A 24,820-nucleotide genomic window follows, 5' to 3' on the forward strand; every position below is an offset into this window, starting at 1 on the left:
TTCGCCATTACAGCTTTGTGGCAGCCAGCGAATGAAAGACGGCTTTGCTGGGGCTCTTCCAATCAGAGCGGAGCTTACAGCGGACTGAAAGAGAGCGAGAGAAAACACAGGCAGGAGCGGTGGTTTGAAGAGTGGGTAAGTTCAGAGTCTGTTTTCTGGACAAAAACAAATGGAAATGTCGCAGCCTTTTACGTGTTCGGTATCACGATACCGCAGGTCCTCACGGGAGGATAACATGTACGCGCTGTTCTGTTATTCCTGAATGTTTTTGGACGAAACGTGTTCGTGTTGACACACATTTCCTCATACGGGTTGGGGACTGCTTGGTGATGATGCAGCTGCATTTCATTTTCAGTTCTCTTTTTTTACAATTTGAGAAGCACCTGCCACCAAATACTGTATCGATTGCTAAACTCAACGACGACAAGCCCCTGCCATTAATTCACACACAAGTCTTACTGTTTAGAGAGGTAGCGACGTGTAAAACTGCTGTAAATATATACGAGCTGATGCGGTGACACACGTTTTGAAGTCTGTTTCAGTGGCTTCTTCAGTTCATCTCGAGTAGAAACGGGTGTCATTGAATTTAAGTTTATTTTTAGTATTGTCCTAGATGTGTCGTTTATTTTGGAGTGATGTGTTGAATTCGCTACTAGACCAGACACGTTGACATAAAAAAACCCTAAACTAATCGTTTACTGTGTAACCCTCCGGCTGCAGAGAAAACGAAACTCCCTTTTGTTGTGCTTCCCTTCTGTGCTCTGTGGATCACAGTTTGTGTACATTCTCCCTCCCCGGAAGTCGTTTTTATTTTCAGCTGCTTCCTCTCTCCTTGAATCCCGCTCAACGCTACACGTGTGTCACTCTGTGAGCCCAACAGAGGCAGCAGTGGGGAGTAGTGGTTAGGGCTCTGGACTCTTGACCGGAGGGTCGTGGGTTCAATCCCAAGTGGGGACACTGTTGCGGTACCCTTGAGCAAGGTACTTTACCTAGATTGCTCCAGTAAAAACCCAGCAGTATAAATGGGTCATTGTATGTAAAAAATAATGTAATTGTATGTAAAAATAATGTGATATCTTGTAACAATTGTAAGTCGCCCTGGATAAGGGCGTCTCTGCTAAGAAATAAAAAATAACAGAACAGAAAACCATTCAGGACCATCAAAGCCAGTCAGCTTCCAGCTCCAGCCGGATACTGTCAGACAGTAGATTCCCGCTGGCACGTCGCAGCTTCATCTGTGAATCAAATAAAAAATCAATCTGACGTGTGATGACTGCTTCATAATGAAAGCTCAGTTCAGCAAATACTAAACAAAGACACAATTGGTCCAAATGTATTTTATTGTCCACCAAAACCAGCCAATCAATGCCTTGCAACTACGACAGCAACCAGTCCGGTACCTGCAATCGCAGAACCAGCCAATCGCAGCCTGTCAGCTCGGCTGGAGCTCAGACTGCCTCTTTCAACAACAAAGCGAGACACAGAAGTTCAATAGTATTGCTCCATTCACACATCTGGCACTGTCCAAATAAACTATAAGCATCTCTGACAAGTAAAAAACACTTTTTAATAATGATTTTTATTTCTTTCTCTAATTATATATGATCCTTTATGAAAGTTTTCGGGACTATTTTCCTAAAACCTTTCTCAGCAGATGGGTACCCGACAAATCATTACAAGTTCAAGGCAGATTGAGGTTTTAAAGTGTATTTTTAAAGAAACTAATGAGAACAGTAATGTTCTAATCTAATCGTGATAGGCTGTCCCGTGTGGTAGTTGACTTTGACTTTCGTTAGCGACCTCATCGGCTCGGGGCGGGTCTTCCTCGACGGACACTATCGCTTCAATAGGACAGGGTCCTGCTTACCAGCAGTAGTATTGGACACTATCGCTTCAATAGGACAGGGTCCTGCTTACCAGCAGTAGTATTGGACACTATCGCTTCAATAGGACAGGGTCCTGCTTACCAGCAGTAGTATTGGACACTATCGCTTCAATAGGACAGGGTCCTGCTTACCAGCAGTAGTATTGGAGGGTAAGAATGAGGTTTTCAAGCTCTGTTCAGTCTCGGGAAAGGCACAGGAATTGAAATGGGGTCACCGGCCTCTCTTCCTTTTTTTCTGAGCAGTGTTTTTGAAATGCAGTCGGTGATGCCTAATCGGGATACTGGAGGGCCGGATTAACACAGGGGCTTTAGGGGCTGCAGCTCAGGGCCTCAGATTTTAAGGCCCCCCCCCCCCCCCCAAAAAAAAATATAATTATAATACAATATCTTAAAAAATGCATAAGTAGCATGTGACTGTATGGATGGGAACAACAGGTCTGTTTTACTAAGCCATATTGCGTTGGAGGAGCAGGGACTGCCTGATCATATGACTCAATCAAGTCACGTGCCACTGTTATCAGGTGTGCTGCGGCACGAACGTGACGCAGATCAGAACCTGTAAATGTCTGGCAAAGCAGCACCTGGGAAGGATGAGAGCGACGCTGAAAAGCAGAAACACACCCAGTGCAGCACGAGGAAGATAGGTTAAACAAAAACCACCAACGCTGACACGCTGTTTTAATACAATACCAACAAATGTATGTGAAGGTACCAGTGCTCAACAGGAGGAAGCGACCTAGGTTTATATGGATTACAGTGGGGCAATCTCCATGGAAAAATAAAAATAAGTCTGACCTTTTTCTCCCTCTATTTTGGTAGTAGTTTCGGGTTGTGTGTGTTTCCATGTAGTTTTCTTTTAGAATGAGCAATTCTCGTTCCAAATGCAAATAAACTCATTCATATTAAAATACCGGAGGCTGTGTTTGTGCCCGAGTTCCAATTTGGTCTTGTGCGACTTACTGATATCGTACAGCTTTCTTAAACAGGGTTTCCATGAAGTTTTTAGGTTGTCTTAAAACACAGCCTGCCTCATTTGGTCCCCAAAAATCAATCAATAAATCAATCAATAAATCAATCAATAAATCAATAATACGTGGTTCCTGTGTGTGCAGCTCCGCTGATTCTGCTGACACAAATAATAATAATAAACAACATGACATAAGAAAGCGCAGTGTACTATCTTTGTATTATTTGCTAAACATTTTTTGAATGCATATATACAGTATTTACTACAAACCTATTATACACGTACATATTCATAAGAGATAAGGACAACGCATTTCCAGATAACCTGCCATTACGATAATACGAGCCATTACGATATTACGATAAGAGTCTGCAGTTAGCATTTTCACTGCTGTGGTCAATGCTTATTTTCAAAACTGGCGCTAATTCAAGCATCGAATCAGGTCAAATATGGATCAGCTAAGACTGAATAATTTGACATTCATGTTGATCGAGTGTGGTGTTAGTTAAACAGTAAAGGAAAGCAAATGAATATGCAAAGAGGGGCCCCCAAAACGATAACAGCCCCGGGGTCCCCATTAAACAATCCGGCCCTGCTGGTAGTCAGGATTTCTGCTTAAATGGGACAGAATTTTCAAGTGATGAACGGAGATGGCTTTTCAGAGCAAGCCCGGTGTGTGTGCACTGCAGTGCAGGGAGTACGGATTAACCCTTTGCGGTCCTATGTGGGACCTGGTCCCACATTGCAATTATTCCTATCGGGTCCATTGTCGGAACCTGTCCGACATCATCAAAAAAACGCAAAAAATGGGTTTCTAGTCATTTTTTTCTCTGGAAAAAGCCGAGAAAACCATTCAATGGCCGAGTGGGAGCCGAGACAAGCCGAAAAAAAAATATAATAATAAAAAAGGGTGTATCTCATGAATAGTCATACTTGCCCCTGGCATCAGATAGGGGCGGCCATAAGGAAACAAGCTGGCTGTTACTGAATCAGCGCACAGAGGATATCACAGACAGAGCTTTTTTGAGATGTTATAGTAATAAAATAATGACTTGGATCGCATTATTGAGGAGTTTGGTGATAAAACGAGTGATCAGGAGATGATTGATCGGTATGTACGACTATTATTATTATTATTATTATTATTATTATTATTATTATTATTATTTATTTCTTAGCATATGTGAAAGCGATAGCGAACGAAAGGGTGGGGCGTGGCTGGAGATGCCTAGTGAGTGCTTTGTTGATATGCAGGGCCTTTTAAACCCGTTTGACTGTGAAAAAAAATACTTTTAAACAACACGTCTAAAATTAACTGCGCGTGTGAAAATAAATTGGACCTGACGCGCCTGACACGCACTGAATAAATGGACTGCAAAGGGTTAAGCTGTGACTTGTGTAAGGTGCGTAAACCGCGTTGAACTCTTGAAGGCGCTGCTGGAGTTTCCTGTGGGTTCTTAGGCTGGTGTCTCGCCTTGCGATTTAAGATGTGATTTTAATTATTTTTAATTTAGAAAAAAAAAACAGCGATTCATTTTTGTTTAGGAATAAACAATTGACTTTTAAATAATGTAATTTACATTTATTCATAATGTGATTTTAATTCTGTTTCTTTTCATTTAGAAATAAAAAAAAGTAAAAAATACTTCTCTCTTGCGCATGTTGTAAATTATGATTAGAAGTGTGACTAAGGTTGTTTAAAATGCCTCTTTAACTGGGACAGACGCTTATTCAGTGCTAACTGTATCAAGCCGGTGCTAATAGTGTGTTTAAAATCCAGTTTCCTATTTGCACTGCTCTGAGAACGTGTTGTACATGCAGCCCCGAGCGGCTGTGAAACTAGGAATAAACACAAATAGTGTTTGCCTTTTCTTTGAGGTGGCCAAGGATAATATTTACTTATTTTTTTCAATAAAAATCACAAGACCACATGAACGAAATGTGAAAGAAAGAGAAAGCAAGAAGGAAGGAGAGAAACACAGAAGCACAGCTACACCTCTGAGTTTATTTCATTCACAGGACCCCAGGGGTTTGGATGATGAATATCTGTGACGTTGAGAAAGATGTCTGGTTCCGAACGCTTGTTATAAAATTGCAGGCGTGTCTCGCTGCTGTATTGAAACCCTTGCAGCCTCTCTTTGATATGAGTGTCTGGATTATCCTGCTCTCTCAACCCCTCTCTTTACCCCTGCTCCCCTCTCTAGCGCCCTCTGTTGGAATGGCCACTATGAACAGCATCATCATTCTCGATGATGATGAAGATGAAGTGCCCAGCTCCTCCACCAGTCACACGCCCCCTCCCAGAGATCCCACCAATTACACGCCACAGCAGTCGCACACCCCTCCGTTTCCCACCAATCACACGACAAAGCCAACGCCGGATCCTCCCACCTCTTCCAATCACAAGCCTGATCCGTCGACCACCCCTTCCTCCTCCACGAATCGGAGCTCTTCTGGTCTGCTGGTGAACAAGGCCCTGTTTGATGAGGTAAGAATCTTTGTTTTATGAATTGAATGAGGTAAGAATCTTGAAATTTATGAATTATGTGGCCCAGCTTCATAAGAACATAAGAAAGTTTACAAACGAGAGGAGGCCATTCAGCCCATCTTGCTCGTTTGGTTGTTAGTAGCTTATTGATCCCAGAATCTCATCAAGCAGCTTCTTGAAGGATCCCAGGGTGTCAGCTTCAACAACATTACTGGGGAGTTGGTTCCAGACCCTCACAATTCTCTGTGTAAAAAAGTGCCTCCTATTTTCTGTTCTGGATGCCCCTGGTCCTTGTTTCTTTTTTCAGGTCAACAAAGTCCCCTGGGTCGACATTGTCAGTCCCTTTTAGGATTTTGAATGCTTGAATCAGATCGCCGCGTAGTCTTCTTTGTTCAAGACTGAACAGATTCAATTCTTTTAAGCCTGTCAGTCGCAACTGTAGCCGTCTTTCTTGAGCGAAACTAATAATATTTAACATTAATACGTTGTCACGTGACGCTGTTTCGAAAAAAACCAAAAACCTTTTTTGTTTTTGATTGCTGTCTCAGTCTGAATGCCGTTGGATCGTAGATTGACGTATGTGATCCAGTGAAACACTGTACAAAATAGTTTACCACCAAAACAACGCAAAATTACTGTACACAGTCCGCTGCAGTAATTATTGTAGATGCTTTTTAATTAATTTTGGACACTCGCAAAATGCTCACTCGCTTAACAATATCAGTTGAGATCTCCTAGGATACTAAACCCGCCCCGGCTGCTCATATCTACCAATCAGTGAGGAGAGCCCAGAGTGGTAATTGGCTGCTGTTATGTGTCAATCAATAAATCCTGTCCAGTTTTCTTTTTGAAATAGAAACTTATAATCACTTCAGGAACCTGGACCGATGCACATAACTTAACTGGATTTAAGTGCAGGGTAAAAGTACACAAAACAGACAGTTTTCACGGTGAAGAATGAATTTCACGGTCGTGAAACAGGTAGGGCCTTAGTAAAGTACTGTGTAAGCAGCCCCTGCCAGTGTGTCGCGGCTGCAGAGATGCAGTTCACTTTTACTTTACATGATTTTGCATAGCCACTTCAATTTGCATTATCTTCAGTGAATACAACATTAGAGGCAGCCTACCCTTTCCTGCAACAGAACCTTCTACAGCGACCCCTCCAGTTGATCATTTTAGTCTCCATACTTGAATATGTATAATATCTCTTTCACACGTGTATGTGGATTTATTATTAATTGACTTACTGCCTACATCGCAACCAAGATATGAGGAATATCTCTCTCATACATGTGTAGGCCTAATCAATCTACATACCACGTCGCAACCAAAGATGAGTCGCATACTGGAGCGCTCAGAGAAGCGTTTCGCCCAAGGGGATTTGATTACACTTACACAGTACATTACTAATGCCCTACCTGTTTTATGGCCGTAAGAAAAACGTGACACGGACCGTGAAATTCAATCTTCACCGTGAAAACTGTCTGTTTTGTGTACTTTTATCCTGCACTTAAATCCAGTTAAGTTATGTGCATCGGTCCCGGTTCCTGAAGTGATTATAAGTTTCTATTACAAAAAGAAAACTGGACAGGATTTACTGATTGACACATAACAGCAGCCAATAACCACTCTGGGCTCTCCTCACTGATTGGTAGATATGGGCGTCCGGGGCGGGTTTAGTATCTTAGGAGATCTCAACTGATATTGTTTAGCGAGTGTCCAAAATGAATTAAAAAAAATCTACAGTTATTACTGCAGCGGATCGTGTACAGTAATTTTGCATGAAATATTCGATTTCATTAAAATATTATTGATTTGTTATCGTGGGGCCCGAATTGATAAATCATTTGATTTATTATCGTTACAAGCCTAGTACTGACTGTACTTTTGCTGTGGGCAGGTATGGTTTATGTCATTGCAGTGTGTTCCTCATAAATACGCATTCGACAACATGAGAGAACAGGAAAACAAATCTAACCCTGTACAGAAAGCTGTTGTACAGAAACGCGAGTTGTAAAATATGTCGAACAGAAATTAAATATCCTGGCAATACAAGCAGTCTTTCCACCCACTCGTGAAGCCTCAATGCCAATGTAGATTGCAGTGCTGCTGCCAGTGGATCAGAACCAAACACCAGAAACAACTGCCCGCTGCATCGGACTCCCTCACTGCCTTGTTACAACCCGGTCAACGTTCTGCAGTCTGCATTGCAGAGCACAATGGCCATATGTGTGAAGTAGGGTGTTTTAAAGGAGGAATAGCCCACACGATTGCATGGGTTTGTTACATGTATAAGCCAGTTGATATATTTCAGCAGTTGATCTCGCACTGTAATGTTATGCACTTGTATACATTACTACATTTGAATAAAAACAAGGCAACATGCATTCTTGATGAGCTTTATTTGTTGCAAGATCAAAATAACAAAGATAAGCACCGTTTTGTGTTTTTGTTGTATCATGTCGCAACCCGTGTACACACCACTAGTAGCAGTGTTGACTGATCCCAGTGTAGCGGCTCCACACTGCCTCTCGGGGTGTGACAGGCACAGCAGTGTTGACTGATCCCAGTGTAGCGCTCCACACTGCCTCTCGGGGTGTGACAGGCACAGCAGTGTTGACTGATCCCAGTGTAGCGGCTCCACACTGCCTCTCGGGGTGTGACAGGCACAGCAGTGTTGACTGATCCCAGTGTAGCAGCTCCACACTGCCTCTCGGGCTGTGACAGGCACAGCAGTGTTGACTGATCCCAGTGCAGCGGCTCCACACTGCCTCTCGGGGTGTGACAGGCACAGCAGTGTTGACTGATCCCAGTGTAGCGGCTCCACACTGCCTCTCGGGGTGTGACAGGCACAGCAGTGTTGACTGATCCCAGTGTAGCGCTCCACACTGCCTCTCGGGCTGTGACAGGCACAACAGTGTTGACTGATCCCAGTGTAGCGGCTCCACACTGCCTCTCGGGGTGTGACAGGCACAGCAGTGTTGACTGATCCCAGTGTAGCGCTCCACACTGCCTCTCGGGCTGTGACAGGCACAGCAGTGTTGACTGATCCCAGTGCAGCGGCTCCACACTGCCTCTCGGGGTGTGACAGGCACAGCAGTGTTGACTGATCCCAGTGTAGCGGCTCCACACTGCCTCTCGGGGTGTGACAGGCACAGCAGTGTTGACTGATCCCAGTGCAGCGGCTCCACACTGCCTCGCGGGCTGTGACAGGCACAGCAGTGTTGACTGATCCCAGTGTAGCGGCTCCACACTGCCTCTCGGGGTGTGACAGGCACAGCAGTGTTGACTGATCCCAGTGTAGCGGCTCCACACTGCCTCTCGGGGTGTGACAGGCACAGCAGTGTTGACTGATCCCAGTGTAGCGGCCCCACACTGCCTCTCGGGCTGTGACAGGCACAGCAGTGTTGACTGATCCCAGTGTAGCGGCTCCACACTGCCTCTCGGGCTGCGACAGGCAGACTCGCTAGCTCTGCTGTCTGCTTCCCTTCTCCTGGCAGGATCGGCAGTTGCTTTGAGTCAGGGAGGGATGTGCATTCTGCCATCTGACTTGGGGAATTTTTGAAAATATTTCTCCTTTAATTCAGTGTATTTGGAGCAGATCAACAGAAAGTGCATCTCTGTCTCTGTTTTAGTTTGTGGTTCTCTTCCACAGCTCTGCAGTGTTGACGTTGTCTCACCTGTCTCTTTCTCTCTGTCTCTCAGTTTGTGCAGTTCTGCTCCAGCCTCACGCCTGACCACCCCGAGGTGATCTCGTACCTGTGTTCGAAGCACAGCCAGGCCAGCGAGCAGTACCTGGGCTCTGCGGAGTTCCGTAACTCGCTGGGGCGCTGCCTGACCCACGTGCAGAGCCGGAGGAGCAAGGTGTACGTGTTCATCAACGAGCTGTGCACCGCGCTGCGTGCAAACTCAAACAAGCGCAAGCTGCAGCTGAGCCACGCCGGCATGGAGACATGTGAGCCCGCGGGACCGGCACAGGGCACAGAGGAGCAGCCAGAGCGGCAGCAGCAGCAGCAGGAGAGGGAGGAGGAGAGAGGCAAAACTGCCAAGGCATCCAAGAGACAGGTGAGGTCTGTTTTTTTTTTTTTTTATAACTATATATATGCTGTCTCTCTCTCTCTCCTCTCTCCTGTCTCTCTCCTCTCTCTCTCTCTCTCTCTCTCTCTCTCTCTCTCTCTCTCTCTCTTCTCTCTCTCCTGTGTCTCTCTCCTCTGTTAAATTCAATAAGCTTTATTGGCGTGACAAGAATGAACAAGTTTTGCCAAAGCAACGTATAACTAACATTACTAAAACATTTCCCTTTCTAACATCTTTCACCCTCCCTTTCTCCCTCTCTTCTTCCTTCTTCCTTCCCTTTCCTCTCTTTAACCCTCCCTTCCTCCCTCTCTTCTCCCTTTCTCTCCTTCCCTCTCACCCTCGCTTTCTCCCTTACTCTCCTTCCATCCTCTCCTTCCCTCTCACCCTCGCTTTCTCCCTTACTCTCTTTCCATCCTCCTCCCATCCTCCATCCTTCCCTCTCCCTCACTCTCAGTTGTAGCCCTGTAATGGGATTGTGTTGCGACATGTTCACTGTGTGTCCCTCAGGCTGAGTCTCTATGTACTGGCCAGCCAGTATAGCTGTGTGTGTCCTTCCCCAGCAGGACTGACAGTCAGGCATGTTTGGGAATTTTGGGACAGCACTGCAGAATTTAGGGAAGAAAATGTCCCTCGTTTCTCTGTATTTACTGCAGTGTAATAGAAAGTGCATCCCTGTCTCGACTTCTCCCAGTTCACAGTGTCCACACAGCCTCCTGTCTCTGGGCAGCCAGGACTGTCTGTGCCGTCCTGTTTCGATGGCCAGGTGGTGGTCACTGAGTCTGTACTTGGTCAGGATCTGCCTCTGCTTTGTGTCTCTCACCCTGACCAGGTATTCTGCCAGGGTGTATTTTCTGTTTAGGGTCTGATAGCACTCCAGTTTGTTTTGTGTCTTAGTGTTTTTATCCCTCCTCTGTCATTTCAATTCAATTCAGCGGTGCTTTATTGGCATGACTAACAATTAACAGTGTTGCCAAAGCAATTACATAATGCATTACACAATATATCATGTAAACATTATGAACATTATGAAAATAAATACAAATACATTAATTGAAAAAAGTAAGTAAAATAAATAAAAATAATAAATTAATTGAATAAAGTCAGAGTGAAAATTCGAAATGAATAGCTAGCAAATGGAATAATGGTGAAGGTAGAAATCTTGGTAAAATAATAAATAACATAACCATGATCATAGGTAAATAAAATGTAACACTGAACCCTGGTTAACCCCCCCGAAGCAGTGCAGAGCACTCACTGCGTGTCCCTCAGGCTGGGACAGGCTTCTACATGTTGAGCAGCCAGTGTGGCTGTGTGTCCGTCTCCCAGGAGGACAACCAGCTTCTCTGGATCTGTCGTGTGGGCAGTGGGAGAGGGAGGTCATTATTTTTCTTAAGAATATGTCCCTTGGAAAGTGCATCTCTGTCTCGACCTCTCCTGTCTCGCAGTGACCACACAGTCTGTCTTCTCTGGGCAGCCAGGATGTTTTGTGCTGGCCGATTTCGATGGCCAGACTGTGGTCACTGAGCCTGTCCTTGGTCAGGATCTGCCTGTGCTTTGTATCTCATTTTCCCAATGTTTCAGATAGGAGTTTTTGCTTTTTTTAAAATAATTTGGTTGACTCTGGTTGGTAGTGAGTTGGCAGTGCTGTCCTGAAGCTGGTTGGTGTTAGTGTGGGTTGTTGCAGTGAGCTTCAGGACCGGCTGGCTGAGGGGACTCTTTTCTGGGCTGAGCTCTTGGGTTTGCTGGGTCACTTTTCCTGAGATGCATCCTGAATTTCAGTGCTCTTTTCTGTATGGAGATGAGCAGTGGATAGTGGTCTAATTCAGCCCTGCATGCACGGTTTGGAGTTTTACATTGGACCTGTAATATTTTTTTGCTGAATTCAGCATGCAGGGTTTCTATTGGATGTTTATCCCATTTATTTGTAATCCTGTTGACTGATTGGACCCCGCACCTTCCTTCCGTATAGCGCAATGGGCTGGATTACACTGTCCAGATATTTTTAACCACATTCTAATTGGTATGTTTAATTTGTGTAGCCTCCTTTTGATGTTATAAAAAGCTCTGCATGCTTTTTCTTTGAACGCCTTCACTGCTAGGTTAAAGCTCCCTGACGCATTGATGGTCAGGCCCAGGTAGTTATAATGTGTGGTGTGTTTTAGGGTGGTGTTGCCTAGAGTGAAGTTGTACCTGCTTCTGTGAGATCTGACCTTTTTCTGATTTTTAGGCCTAGATAGGTGTAGTGTGTGCAGTGTGCTAAAGTGTTTTTGCCCAGGGTGAAGTGGTACTTATTTCCCTGAGATCTGGCTTTCTTCTGGTTTTATTCATGTTTACTGCCATGGCCCAGGTCTGACAGTACTGCTCTAGCAGTGACAGGCTCTGCTGAAGATCCTGCTCTGTGGGTGACAACAGGACCAGGTCATCTGCGTAGAGCAGGAATTTAATTTCTTTGTCATGTAGAATGAGTCCAGGTGCTGCAGACTGCTCCAGCACTGTGGCCAGCTGATTGATGTAGATGTTGAACAGTGTTGGACTCAGACTGCAGCCCTGTCTCACCCCACGCCCCTGTGTGAAGAATTATGTTCTTTTGTTAAAATTTTACCACTATTTTCTGAGTACGTAGATTTTATGATGTCATAGACTTTACCCCCTACACCACTTTGAAGACATTTATTAAAGAGTCCTTCGTGCCAAATTGAATCAAATGCCTTTTTAAAATCTATAAGCAGGCGAATATTTTTCCTTTATTAGTTTGGTGGACGTGTTTATTTATTAGTGTGTGTAGGGTGTAAACATGATCAGAAGTGCTGTGTTTTGGTAGTCTCTCTCCACTCTCCTCTCGGTCTCTCTCCTCTCTCCTCAGTCACTTTCTCCTCTCTGCCTCACTCCTGTCACAGTATCTCTGCCTCTCACAGTCTCTCTCTGTCTCTCTGCCTTTCTCCTCTCTCCTTAGTCTCTCTCCTCTCTCCTCAGTCTCTCTCCTCTCACATTCTCGCTCCTCTCTCCTCTCACAGTCTCGCTCCTCTCTCCTCTCACAGTCTCGCTCCTCTCTCCTCTCACAGTCTCGCTCCTCTCTCCTCTCACAGTCTCGCTCCTCTCTCCTCTCACAGTCTCGCTCCTCTCTCCTCTCACAGCTTCGCTCCTCTCTCCTCTCACAGTCTCGCTCCTCTCTCCTCTCACAGTCTCGCTCCTCTCTCCTCTCACAGTCTCGCTCCTCTCTCCTCTCACAGTCTCGCTCCTCTCTCCTCTCACAGTCTCGCTCCTCTCTCCTCTCACAGTCTCGCTCCTCTCTCCTCTCACAGTCTCGCTCCTCTCTCCTCTCACAGTCTCGCTCCTCTCTCCTCTCACTGTCTCGCTCCTCTCTCCTCTCACTGTCTCGCTCCTCTCACAGTCTCGCTCCTCTCTCCTCTCACAGTCTCGCTCCTCTCTCCTCTCACAGTCTCGCTCCTCTCTCCTCTCCCAGTCTCGCTCCTCTCTCCTCTCCCAGTCTCGCTCCTCTCTCCTCTCCCAGTCTCGCTCCTCTCTCCTCTCCCAGTCTCGCTCCTCTCTCCTCTCCCAGTCTCGCTCCTCTCTCCTCTCCCAGTCTCGCTCCTCTCTCCTCTCCCAGTCTCGCTCCTCTCTCCTCTCCCAGTCTCGCTCCTCTCTCCTCTCCCAGTCTCGCTCCTCTCTCCTCTCCCAGTCTCGCTCCTCTCTCCTCTCCCAGTCTCGCTCCTCTCTCCTCTCACAGTCTCGCTCCTCTCTCCTCTCACAGTCTCGCTCCTCTCTCCTCTCACAGTCTCGCTCCTCCTCTCACAGTCTCGCTCCTCTCTCCTCTCACAGTCTCGCTCCTCTCACAGTCTCGCTCCTCTCTCCTCTCACAGTCTCGCTCCTCTCTCCTCTCACAGTCTCGCTCCTCTCTCCTCTCTCCTCTCACAGTCTCGCTCCTCTCTCCTCTCACAGTCTCGCTCCTCTCTCCTCTCACAGTCTCTCTCCTCTCACAGTCTCGCTCCTCTCTCCTCTCACAGTCTCGCTCCTCTCTCCTCTCACAGTCTCGCTCCTCTCTCCTCTCACAGTCTCGCTCCTCTCTCCTCTCACAGTCTCGCTCCTCTCTCCTCTCACAGTCTCGCTCCTCGCTCCTCTCACAGTCTCGCTCCTCGCTCCTCTCACAGTCTCGCTCCTCTCTCCTCTCAGTCTCTCTCCTCTCACAGTCTCGCTCCTCTCTCCTCTCACAGTCTCGCTCCTCTCTCCTCTCACAGTCTCGCTCCTCTCTCCTCTCACAGTCTCGCTCCTCTCTCCTCTCACAGTCTCGCTCCTCGCTCCTCTCACAGTCTCGCTCCTCTCTCCTCTCACAGTCTCGCGTCTCTCTCCTCTCACAGTCTCGCTCCTCGCTCCTCTCACAGTCTCGCTCCTCGCTCCTCTCACAGTCTCGCTCCTCTCTCCTCTCACAGCCTCGCTCCTCTCTCCTCTCACAGCCTCGCTCCTCTCTCCTCTCACAGTCTCGCTCCTCTCTCCTCTCACAGCCTCGCTCCTCTCTCCTCTCACAGTCTCGCTCCTCTCTCCTCTCACAGTCTCGCTCCTCTCTCCTCTCACAGTCTCGCTCCTCTCTCCTCTCACAGTCTCGCTCCTCTCTCCTCTCACAGTCTCGCTCCTCTCTCCTCTCACAGTCTCGCTCCTCTCTCCTCTCACAGTCTCGCTCCTCTCTCCTCTCACAGTCTCGCTCCTCTCTCCTCTCACAGTCTCGCTCCTCTCTCCTCTCACAGTCTCGCTCCTCTCTCCTCTCACAGTCTCGCTCCTCTCTCCTCTCTCTCAGATTCGGTACCTGGAGAGCCTATTGAAGGTGTACTCTGATGAGATCCAGAAGCTGCAGGAGAAGGAGCTGGGATTGGAGGATCTGGAGGACGAGGACTCTGGCTACATCCAGGAGCACCGGCTGAAGCGCAAGGTGATCACCGGGGTGACGCCGGCAACATTATCATTAGCATTGCAAATCCGTTCTCTTACATCCTATTAGCTTTATTAACATGATCATTGGTTCTTGATTAGAATCTCTAAGCTGAAGGGCTGCTCAGTGTGTTGGTTATTGGTTATCTGTTGATTTGGGTGATATGTATTGAGTATTGATTGACTGTTGGTTATTGGTTGGGTTCAGATGATGAAGATCTATGAGAAGCTGTGTGAGCTGAAGGGCTGCTCCTCTCAGACGGGCCGGGTGATTGAGCAGAGAATCCAGTACAGCGGAACACGCTACCCAGAGATCAACAAGAGGGTGAGACCCAGAGACACACACACGCACACACACACACACCCACCCGCTACCCAGAGATCAGCAAGAGGGTGAGACACAGAGACACACACACACACCCCCCCGCTACCCAGAGATCAACAAGAGGGTGAGACCCAGAGACACACACACACACACCCCCCCCCCCCCCCGCTACCCAGAGATCAACAAGAGGGTGAGACTCAGAGAAACACACACACACACACACCCCCACTACCCAGAGATCAACAAGAGGGTGAGACCCAGAGAAACACACACACACACACGCTACCCAGAGATCAACAAGAGGGTGAGACACAGAGACACACACACACACACACACCCGCTACCCAGAGATCAACAAGAGGGTGAGACACACACACACGCTACCCAGAGATCAACAAGCGGGTGAGACAGAGAGAGAGACACACACACACACACACACCCGCTACCCAGAGATCAACAAGAGGGTGAGACACAGAGAGAGACACACACACACACACACACGCTACCCAGAGATCAACAAGAGGGTGAGACAGAGAGAGAGAGAGACACACACACACACACACACACACACACACACACACACACACACCTGCTACCCAGAGATCAACAAGAGGGTGAGACACAGAGACACACACACACACACACACACACACACGCTACCCAGAGATCAACAAGAGGGTGAGACACAGAGAAACACACACACACACACACACACACACACACACACCCGCTACCCGGAGATCAACAAAAGGGTGAGACACAGAGAGAAACACACACACACACACAGACACACACTCATTAACCAGAGATCAACAAGAGAGTGAGAGACAGAGAGTGAGAGACAGCTCCTGTTTCATGTGCTGTGTTTCTGGCTCCTGTTTCATGTGCTGTGTTTCTGGCTCCTGTTTCATGTGCAGTGTTTCTGGCTCCTGTTTCATGTGCTGTGTTTCTGGCTCCTGTTTGATGCGCTGTGTTTCTGGCTCCTGTTTGATGCGCTGTGTTTCTGGCTCCTGTTTGATGCGCTGTGTTTCTGGCTCCTGTTTGATGCGCTGTGTTTCTGGCTCCTGTTTGATGCGCGGTGTTTCTGGCTCCTGTTTGATGCCCGGTGTTTCTGGCTCCTGTTTCATGTGCTGTGTTTCTGGCTCCTGTTTCATGTGCTGTGTTTCTGGTTCCTGTTTGATGCGCTGTGTTTCTGGCTCCTGTTTGATGCGCTGTGTTTCTGGCTCCTGTTTGATGTGCTGTGTTTCTGGCTCCTGTTTGATGCGCTGTGTTTCTGGCTCCTGTTTGATGCGCTGTGTTTCTGGCTCCTGTTTGATGTGCTGTGTTTCTGGCTCCTGTTTCATGTGCTGTGTTTCTGGCTCCTGTTTCATGTGCTGTGTTTCTGGCTCCTGTTTGATGCGCTGTGTTTCTGGCTCCTGTTTGATGTGCTGTGTTTCTGGCTCCTGTTTCATGTGCTGTGTTTCTGGCTCCTGTTTCATGCGTTGTGTTTCTGGCTCCTGTTTGATGCGTTGTGTTTCTGGCTCCTGTTTGATGCGCTGTGTTTCTGGCTCCTGTTTGATGCGCTGTGTTTCTGGCTCCTGTTTCATGTGCTGTGTTTCTGGCTCCTGTTTCATGTGCTGTGTTTCTGGCTCCTGTTTGATGCGCTGTGTTTCTGGCTCCTGTTTGATGCGCTGTGTTTCTGGCTCCTGTTTGATGCGCTGTGTTTCTGGTGTCAGGTGGAGCGCTTCATCAATAACCCGCAGAACGACACCTTCCCGGACTACACGGATATCCTGCGCGTGATGACGAGAGCCAATGAGAAGCATCAGCTGGGGCTCGGCAGGAAGCAGCTGCAGAGTCTGGCCCAGGACGCCTTCCGGGACGTGGGGAACAGACTGCAGGAGCGCCGGCACCTCGACCTGGTCTACAACTTTGGGAGCCACCTGACCGACCAGTACAGCAGCCGTGAGTAGAGACAGAGGAGACACACACACTGAGCCACCTCACCAATGAGTACAGAGAGAGGAGACACACACACACTGAGCCACCTCACCAATGAGTACAGAGAGAGGAGACACACACACACACACACACACACACACTGAGCCACCTCACCAACGAGTACAGAGAGAGGAGACACACACACACACACACACACACTGAGCCACCTCACCAACGAGTACAGAGAGAGGAGACACACACACACACTGAGCCACCTCACCAACGAGTACAGAGAGAGGAGACACACACACACACACACACACACCGAGCCACCTCACCAACGAGTACAGAGAGAGGAGACACACACACACACTGAGCCAGCTCACCAACGAGTACAGAGAGAGGAGACACACACACACACACGCACTGAGCCACCTCACCAACGAGTACAGAGAGAGGAGACACACACTCACACACACACACACACTGAGCCACCTCACCAATGAGTACAGAGAGAGGAGACACACACACACTGAGCCACCTCACCAACGAGTACAGAGAGAGGAGACACACACACACACACACTGAGCCACCTCACCAACGAGTACAGAGAGAGGAGACACACACACACACATACACACACACACTGAGCCACCTCACCAACGAGTACAGAGAGAGGAGACACACTGAGATAGGAGAGTACAGAGAGAGGGGAGAGACACTGAGATAGGAGTTCAGGGAGAGAAGTGAACAGAGAGAGGAGAGACATAGATAGAGACACTGAGGTAGGAGAGTGCAGAGAGAGAGGAGAGACACTCACTGAGATTGTGATTAAAGCACAGCTCATTGTAGTTCACCGAGTGTGTCTCTTATTAGGCATAATGCAGGTGATGGGTCTGATGGGCTACTTGTATCAGGATACAATATAATACATTTCAGTGACATCACTCTCTCCCTTTCTTTGTGTGATCCAATCAGGGGCAGACCCCGCCCTCTCAGACCCCGCCCTCTCGAAGAAGCTGCATTCCAATAGGACGCTGGCACTGACCAGCATAGACCAGGTCATCACGAAATACGCGGCGCTTCAGGACGAGATGGAGGAGCAGGAGAGGAAGAGGAGGATCGAGAGAGAGAAAGAGAAGAAGGAGAAGGAGGGAGACGTAGACGGAGAGGAAGAGGGAGAGGGGACCAGCAGGGCACAGGTAAAGCGGAGACACACAGATATATGTACAGTGGTTTGCAGACGTATTCACCCCCTACCAATAATGTCACATTTTGTTGAATTACAAATAATGTATGCACAGTTTTTCAAACAAACTTTTTTTTATTCAAAGCTGTAGTGGTTAAACTGAACACTGTTATATGAGGAGGAGGTTAAATGTCAGCAAAACTTGCAAAGAAAATGTACAAAATGAAATTTACTGGTTGCAGTATTCAGCCCCTTAAGTCAGTACTTGGTAGAAGCACCTTTTGCAGCAATTACTGCTATGAGTCTTTTTGGATGGGTCTCTGCTAGCTTTGCACAGTAGGATGGTGACATTTTTGCCCATTTTTCATGGGAAAATTACTCCATTTCTGATAAGGTTGTTGGGGATCGTCGATGGACTGCAATCTTCAAGCCTCGCCATACGTTTTCGATTGGATTCAAGTCAGGACTTTGACTGGGCCTCTCAGGAACATGAATTCACTTCTTGTTCAACCACTTCAGTGTGGCTTTGGCTGTGTGCTCTGGGTCATTGTCCTGCTGAAATGTGAATTTCCTCCCCAGTTTCAGAGTCTTGGCTGACTCAAACAGGTTTTCCTCAAGGATTCGCCTGTACTTTGCACCATCCCCTCCCCTCTATCCTGACAAGCTTCCCAGTCCCTGCTGAAGAGAATCATCCCCATAACATGATGCTGCCACCAGCATGCTTGACAGTTGGGATGGTGTTGACTGGGTGATGTGCAGTGTTGGGCTTGGAATTTAGTCTGAAAAGTTCAATTTTTGTCTCGTCTGACCACAAAACCTTTTTCCACACGTCTGCAGTGTCATCTACATGCTTTTTCTCAAACTCCATATGTGCTTTAAGATGAGGCTTTTTGAGTAATGGCTTCTTTCTGTAAGGTTTGTGTAGGGACCGGCTTATTGTTGATGTGTGAACACTGACTCCCATCTCAGACACAGAACTTTGCAGATCTCTCATGGTCATTGTTGGCTTCAGAGTGACATCCCAAACCAGTTTCCTGCTTGCCCGGCTGCTCAGATTGGGAGGACGACCTGATTTGGGTAGTGTCTGGGTGGTATGATGCATCTTCCGCTTCTTAGTGATGGACTTCACTGTGCTGAGAGGGATAATCAGGGTCATTTTCTTGTACCCTTCTCCTGCTCTGTGCCTCTCTCTACCACTTTATCCCTGACTTGTTTCGAAAGCTCATTAGTCTTCATGGTTGCTTTGTTGGATCATAATGTGAGTTGCAGCTTGAAAGTCTTTATATACCTGAGGGAAATTATCTGCAAGTTAAACCACTTTGAGTACACACAGGCTGAAACCATTACACTAATGTTGTGACCTTTCAAACAAATCATTCAGCTCATTTAGGGCTGCAGTAGCAAAGGGGTTGAATACTTATGCAACTGAGATGGATCTGTTTCTCTGTAAATCTTACTTATTTATATTCTATATGCATTTTTTAACTTTATCAATGTGGAGTAGTTTGTGTAGATTCTACATGTAAAGTCTCATTTGAAAGCGTCGTGGAGTACGCTCAGGTGCCAACAAAATGTGAAAACTTTGCAGGGGGGGTGAATACTTCTGTAAACCACTGTGTGTGTGTGTGTGTGTGTATATATATATATATATATATATATATATATATATATTGTGAATGAACTCACCCACTCGCGGGCTCGTTGCCCCTTTAAAAATTGACCCAGCACACAAGAAATTGATTTTTAAGCGCTGGTGCGCTAGTTTTAATAAACACCAAAATAAACAAAATACAAAACAAACACCTAGCTCTTTACGAGCACTAACTAAACAAACAGGAACACCCTGACTACGAGTGGGACCGCTAAGCTGTTTCCCCACCCAACAGAAAACAAAACACACAGGTTTAATACAGCACACTTTACCTCAAGACTGCTGGGAAGCAGAGTACCTCTTTCTGCCTCCTTCTACTCAGCAGCCCTGAGCAAACTAGCTGCCTCTCTTAAATACCCTGCACCTGGTACTAATTTAACAGTGGCCACCAGGTGCAGGGGATAATTATTAATAAAACAATTAACAAATCAAATAAATCAGGACAAATGTGCATTATTATTATTATTTATTTCTTAGCAGACGCCCTTATCCAGGGCGACTTATAATTGTTACACAAGATATCACATTATTTTCACATACAATTCCCCATTTATACAGTTGGGTTTTTACTGGAGCAATCTAGGTAAAGTACCTTGCTCAAGGGTACAGCAGCAGTGTCCCTCCCACCTGGGATTGAACCCGCGACCCTCCGGTCAAGAGTCCAGAGCCCTAACCACTACTCCACACTGCTGCATTCCGCACATGTTTTTACTGCAGAGAGGTTTTAACCCCCTCCCTGCTGTCTCACAATATACATACACACACACACACACACACACACACACGGGTATGTTGATTTTTGGTCAGGGCATTCTTTGGTGGGGGGGCAGGTAGTATCGAGGCCCCCTGGATTGTAGCTGGGCAGACCCTCAGTGGCTCAGAGTGATCAGCGTTTTCAGGGATGGGTGGTTGGTGAATGTTACTGACCTGCCGGTAAATATAAATACCAGGATATTTATCAGAGCTGCAGTCTGGTTATAGCAATAGTTGACCTATATAAAGGTCAAAAGGGCTGACCTAGTTGCATCTTTAAAAGAGCACATTGTGTGTTTGATGTCTGGCGCTCCATTCGTAACACTGTGCTGTTAGCGCACTCTGTTTTAAAACTACAGTGCACTATAATAAGTGTTTAAAGTTCGAGGACGTCATTTCCATGTTCACGGATCTGAACTGCGACTGCAATTCTTCCATCTGAAACCACACGCTTCACAATCCCTTCACGATCCGAGCCCTACGAGGGTTCCAATTCATTTCTATTTTTATTTTCACCGCAGGACGAAACACCGTCGATGAGTAAAGAAGAGAGAGGAGAGGGGGATGAGGATGAGGAGGAGGAGGAAGAAGAGGAGGAGGAGGAGGACGACGAAGAGGAAGAGTTCTCCTCAGACCCTGATATTGAGGAGGAGCTGGAGAGGAGTCGGGCAGCGGAGGGAGAGGGGGCCGGTGAGAGACACTCGCACACTCCATCGGCCTGTTTGAAGTTTTAAACTTTCTCAGCAGCATGAAGTTTTTTCTTCTAAACGTCACAGTGTATCCAGATCACACTCCCCTGCTGGTGAAATTGTTGCAGGAGGAGGGAGCGATCCTTGGAAGAGAAATCCTCTTTCTGCGACGTTTAGAAGAAAAAAAAAACTTTTAAAAAAGTAATTTCCTAGTTGATTAATCTATAAGTTGCGAATAAAAATATCAAAACTATCAGGATTTTGTTGATAAAAAGTGCTGTGTTGTGCTGTGGGACAGAGCAAAGTCAAAGTAATGTGTTGAATTAAGAAATACTGAAAAAAGCAATTCAGAGACTGGAAAGTCTTTCTCTGTGTCTTCAGACGCATGTCGCTGCTGTTATGCACTTGATAAAACGAGTCGATCAGTTCGTTTCAGTGTGTAAAGAGCGCACCCTTAAAATATGATAAGAGTTTGAATTTGTTTTGGCAAAGTTCAAATGTTGCTCCTTTCATTTTCTTTGGAGCAGTGTGCTTTGCTTCATTGAGGGGGTTGTGAAGCGCTGGGCTGGGTGCAGGAGGGCGCTGGTTTCGGAGCTTCTTCCTGGTTTGTTTATTTGTTTATTTATTGCATTTATTTTTCACCCCTCAGATGAAGAGAAGGCCGAGGGGATTGACCAGGACCGGCTCACGGCCAAAGAGGGCGGGATTTCCTGTTCCGAGGAGGAAGGAGAGAACAACGGGGAGGAAGTGGGAGAGGACAGCCAATCGGAGAAGAGCCGGGACGAGGACAGGACATCGGAGACACACAAAACTACAAGTGACACGCAAACACTAATAGGGAAGGCAGCTGCCACGGGAAGCCCCTCCCCTCCAGCCAGTCCCAGCCAATCGGGCACTCAGGAGGTCAAACAGGAAGTGGGCGACTCCCCTAGTGATGACATCATGGAGGTGGAACAGAAAACTGCCAATCGGAACTCTCCTCTATCTCTCTGCTCGGTCAATGAGTCCCCACCCCTGTCTTCCTCAGGATCAGCCATTCAGAGCACAGGGCTGTCTCCCAAAGCCAATGAGAAGTCTCTGTGTGGGTCGCTGCTGTCCTGTCAGGGAGACTCGCGGTCCTCTCTCTCCTCCAGAGCAGACTCTCCCGTCCTCCCCGACGTTTTAATCTCCAGTAACCTTGACAACGCACCCCGGTCCCCCTCCCCTCCCCTGTCAGCCAATCTCGGCTCTCCCCTGCTTGTCTGCTCCCAGGCGTCCAATCACAGCTCCTCGGGGGAGGGACACACAGACACCACAGCCAATCACGGCTCCAGCAGGAGTGTGAAGAGGAAGCGGGGTTCCTCACCGCCCAATAGGAAACAAGGGATGAATGGGAGATCAAGGGACACCAAGAAGGCGCCAGTGGACAGGTGAGAGGTTAGGAGGCGATGCTGGAGAGCGTTCATTGCTCCCCGAGTGTTATACTGGTTAGACTGGCACACTCCTTATGAGGTTAGCTCATTGCTGAGTTGAGAATCATGCAGTTTTTCTCTCTGTCTCTCTCTCTCTCCTCTCCCCCCTCTCTTCTCCCTTTCCCCCTCCTTCCATCTCTTCCCCTCTCTCTCCTCTCCCCCTCTTTCTCCTTTCTTCCGCCATCTCTTCCCCTCTCTCTCTTTCCTCTCCCCCTCTTTCTCCTTTCTTCCGCCATCTCTTCCCCTCTCCCCCTCTCCTCTCCCCCTCTCTCCGCAGTGGTGATGACGAGATCCCTCTTGATATGGGGGTGTGTTCCAGCAGTCCCCCTGACTCTCACTGCACAGTCTTCCCAGTAGCAGACTCCACCAGAGCAGACTCTCCGCTGTCACAACTGGTCAGCAGCTCACAGCCCAGTTCCAGCAAGTGTAATCCCAGTAAGAGGAAGAAGGTGCGTCTCTCTGCCTGCCTGTCTGCCAACATCTAGAAAACATCTTAGCACACTTATACAGGAATGGAAATGAGACTTCGATTGCAGAGCAGTTTCACCCATTCCAGGTTTTAATACCAGCTTGATTAGACCCATTGTTCAGGTGACAAGCTAATTAAGCTCACAGTACAATACAATGTAATTCACATTTCAATAACACCTTTCCTCAAATGGATCCCAAAGTGCTTCACAGAAAAAAAAATAATCCATTAAATTAGAGATACAAAATTTAATGAGAAGTTTAAAAATTGTTTTACAAAACAATTAAACAGCCTAATAAAAACAAAATACATTAATAAAACTGGCATTTTAAAAGGACAAAAAGAAAATGCAGTTTTTATTGGAAAATTGGAAAACTAAGATAAAGCTATTTTGTAAAAGTCCCAGCTTCCCTGCCAGAAGGCAGAATGTTCCTGAAATGAGGAGCTGTACATGAAAAGGCCTTCCCTCCGTATCCCAGTAACACCTGCTGCTCGATTGTCAGGAGGGATGTTGAGATGTGAAACGCTCTGCTTTCTTTCCCCCAGGTGACCGTAGCTACACAGTGCGACCCAGAGGAAGTGATTGTTCTGTCCGATTCCGATTGACCTCCGGATGACCCCCAGGTGACCCCCCTGAAAAACTCCACCCACCCAAACAATATGAAGGCTGAGTGACAGTCCTAAAGCCTGGGGATGGGGGCTGTCGAATATTCAATGATCCATACAGAGAACTAAGATTTACAAACACTGTGCTCTAGTCTAGCTGCTATAGTTAGCTATCCCCAAATACTGTGTTCTAGTCTAGCTGCTATAGTTGGCAGGCTTAGTATAGTTACTTTGGGATTGCTAACTACAGCAGCTACACTAGAGCACAGTGTTTAATTGCTAACTACAGCAGCTAGACTAGAGCACAGTATTGTGAATTGGACTGGTAAATTTCAACACAGGTTTGAGAAACAACATTTTTGTAATGGACTTGGGTTTAGTATTTATCAAACACACTGCCTGATATTTTTGTAAATTTAAAAAGATGGGAGATTTAAATACATTTAAGATTAATGAAAACGCCAAGTTTCTTTTGGTGGGATATTTCTGTTTTGTGAGCTACTTGTAATAAAAATGGAATTCATGTTTTCTTATAAAGGTAGCTTCTTTTTCTATAAAGCACAATATCTGGCATTTTTATTAAAAAAAAAAAAAAAAAAATGAAAGTACTGTGCCAAAAATGCATTATTAAAGGATCAACGGCTTCAAAAGTCATTCAGTTTAACTGATGTGGGCGTCACTGTGTTTGAACTGCAGGGTGTCTCGTAAATCAGACAGCATCAGATTCATACAGCAAGCATTGAGATCCAGCATGTATCACACATTCACACAGCAAGCATTGAGATCCAGCATGTATCACACATTCACACAGCAAGCATTGAGAGATCCAGCATGTATCACACATTCATACAACAAGCATTGAGATCCAGCATGTATCACACATTCACACAGCAAGCATTGAGAGATCCAGCATGTATCACACATTCATACAACAAGCATTGAGATCCAGCATGTATCACACATTCACACAACAAGCATTGAGATCCAGCATGTATCACACATTCACACAGCAAGCATTGAGATCCAGCATGTATCACACACACACAGCAAACATTGAGAGATCCAGCATGTATCACACATTCATACAGCAAGCATTGAGACCCAGCATGTATCACGCATTCATACAGCAAGCATTGAGATCCAGCATGTATCACACATTCATACAGCAAGCATTGAGAGATCCAGCATGTATCACACATTCATACAGCAAGCATTGAGATCCAGCATGTATCACACATTCACACAACAAGCATTGAGATCCAGCATCTGTCACACATTCATACAGCAAGCATTGAGATCCAGCATGTATCACACATTCATACAGCAAGCATTGAGATCCAGCATGCATCACACATTCATACAGCAAGCATTGAGAGATCCAGCATGTATCACACATTCATACAGCAAGCATTGAGATCCAGCATGTATCA

General features: G+C 46.7%; 1 protein-coding gene across 1 annotated transcript; it reads left to right on the forward strand.

The window, feature by feature from the left end:
• The first annotated feature begins 36 nt into the window (after positions 1-36).
• On the forward strand, positions 37-23,995 carry LOC117434177 (death domain-associated protein 6). Its single transcript, XM_059010480.1, has 11 exons — positions 37-135; positions 5,057-5,340; positions 9,046-9,405; positions 14,207-14,338; positions 14,546-14,662; positions 16,378-16,606; positions 17,561-17,784; positions 20,697-20,865; positions 21,514-22,273; positions 22,593-22,764; positions 23,331-23,995. Exons 2-11 carry the CDS (start codon positions 5,071-5,073, stop codon positions 23,388-23,390), a joined length of 2,493 nt encoding a protein of 830 aa, XP_058866463.1. The 5' UTR covers positions 37-135; positions 5,057-5,070; the 3' UTR covers positions 23,391-23,995.
• Positions 23,996-24,820: the final 825 nt, after the last annotated feature.

This window comes from Acipenser ruthenus, chromosome 41 (assembly GCF_902713425.1).
Source record: "Acipenser ruthenus chromosome 41, fAciRut3.2 maternal haplotype, whole genome shotgun sequence".
Taxonomy (NCBI): Eukaryota; Metazoa; Chordata; class Actinopteri; order Acipenseriformes; family Acipenseridae; genus Acipenser; species Acipenser ruthenus.

Bases quoted from the DNA above. Each gene is read 5' to 3' on its own strand.
- LOC117434177 (XM_059010480.1), top strand. From the start codon at position 5,071: ATGGCCACTATGAACAGCATCATCATTCTCGATGATGATGAAGATGAA. The intron at 14,663-16,377 runs GTGAGACCCAGA...TTCTGGTGTCAG, and splicing joins ACCCAGAGATCAACAAGAGG to GTGGAGCGCTTCATCAATAA. The intron at 20,866-21,513 runs GTGAGAGACACT...TTCACCCCTCAG, and splicing joins AGCGGAGGGAGAGGGGGCCG to ATGAAGAGAAGGCCGAGGGG.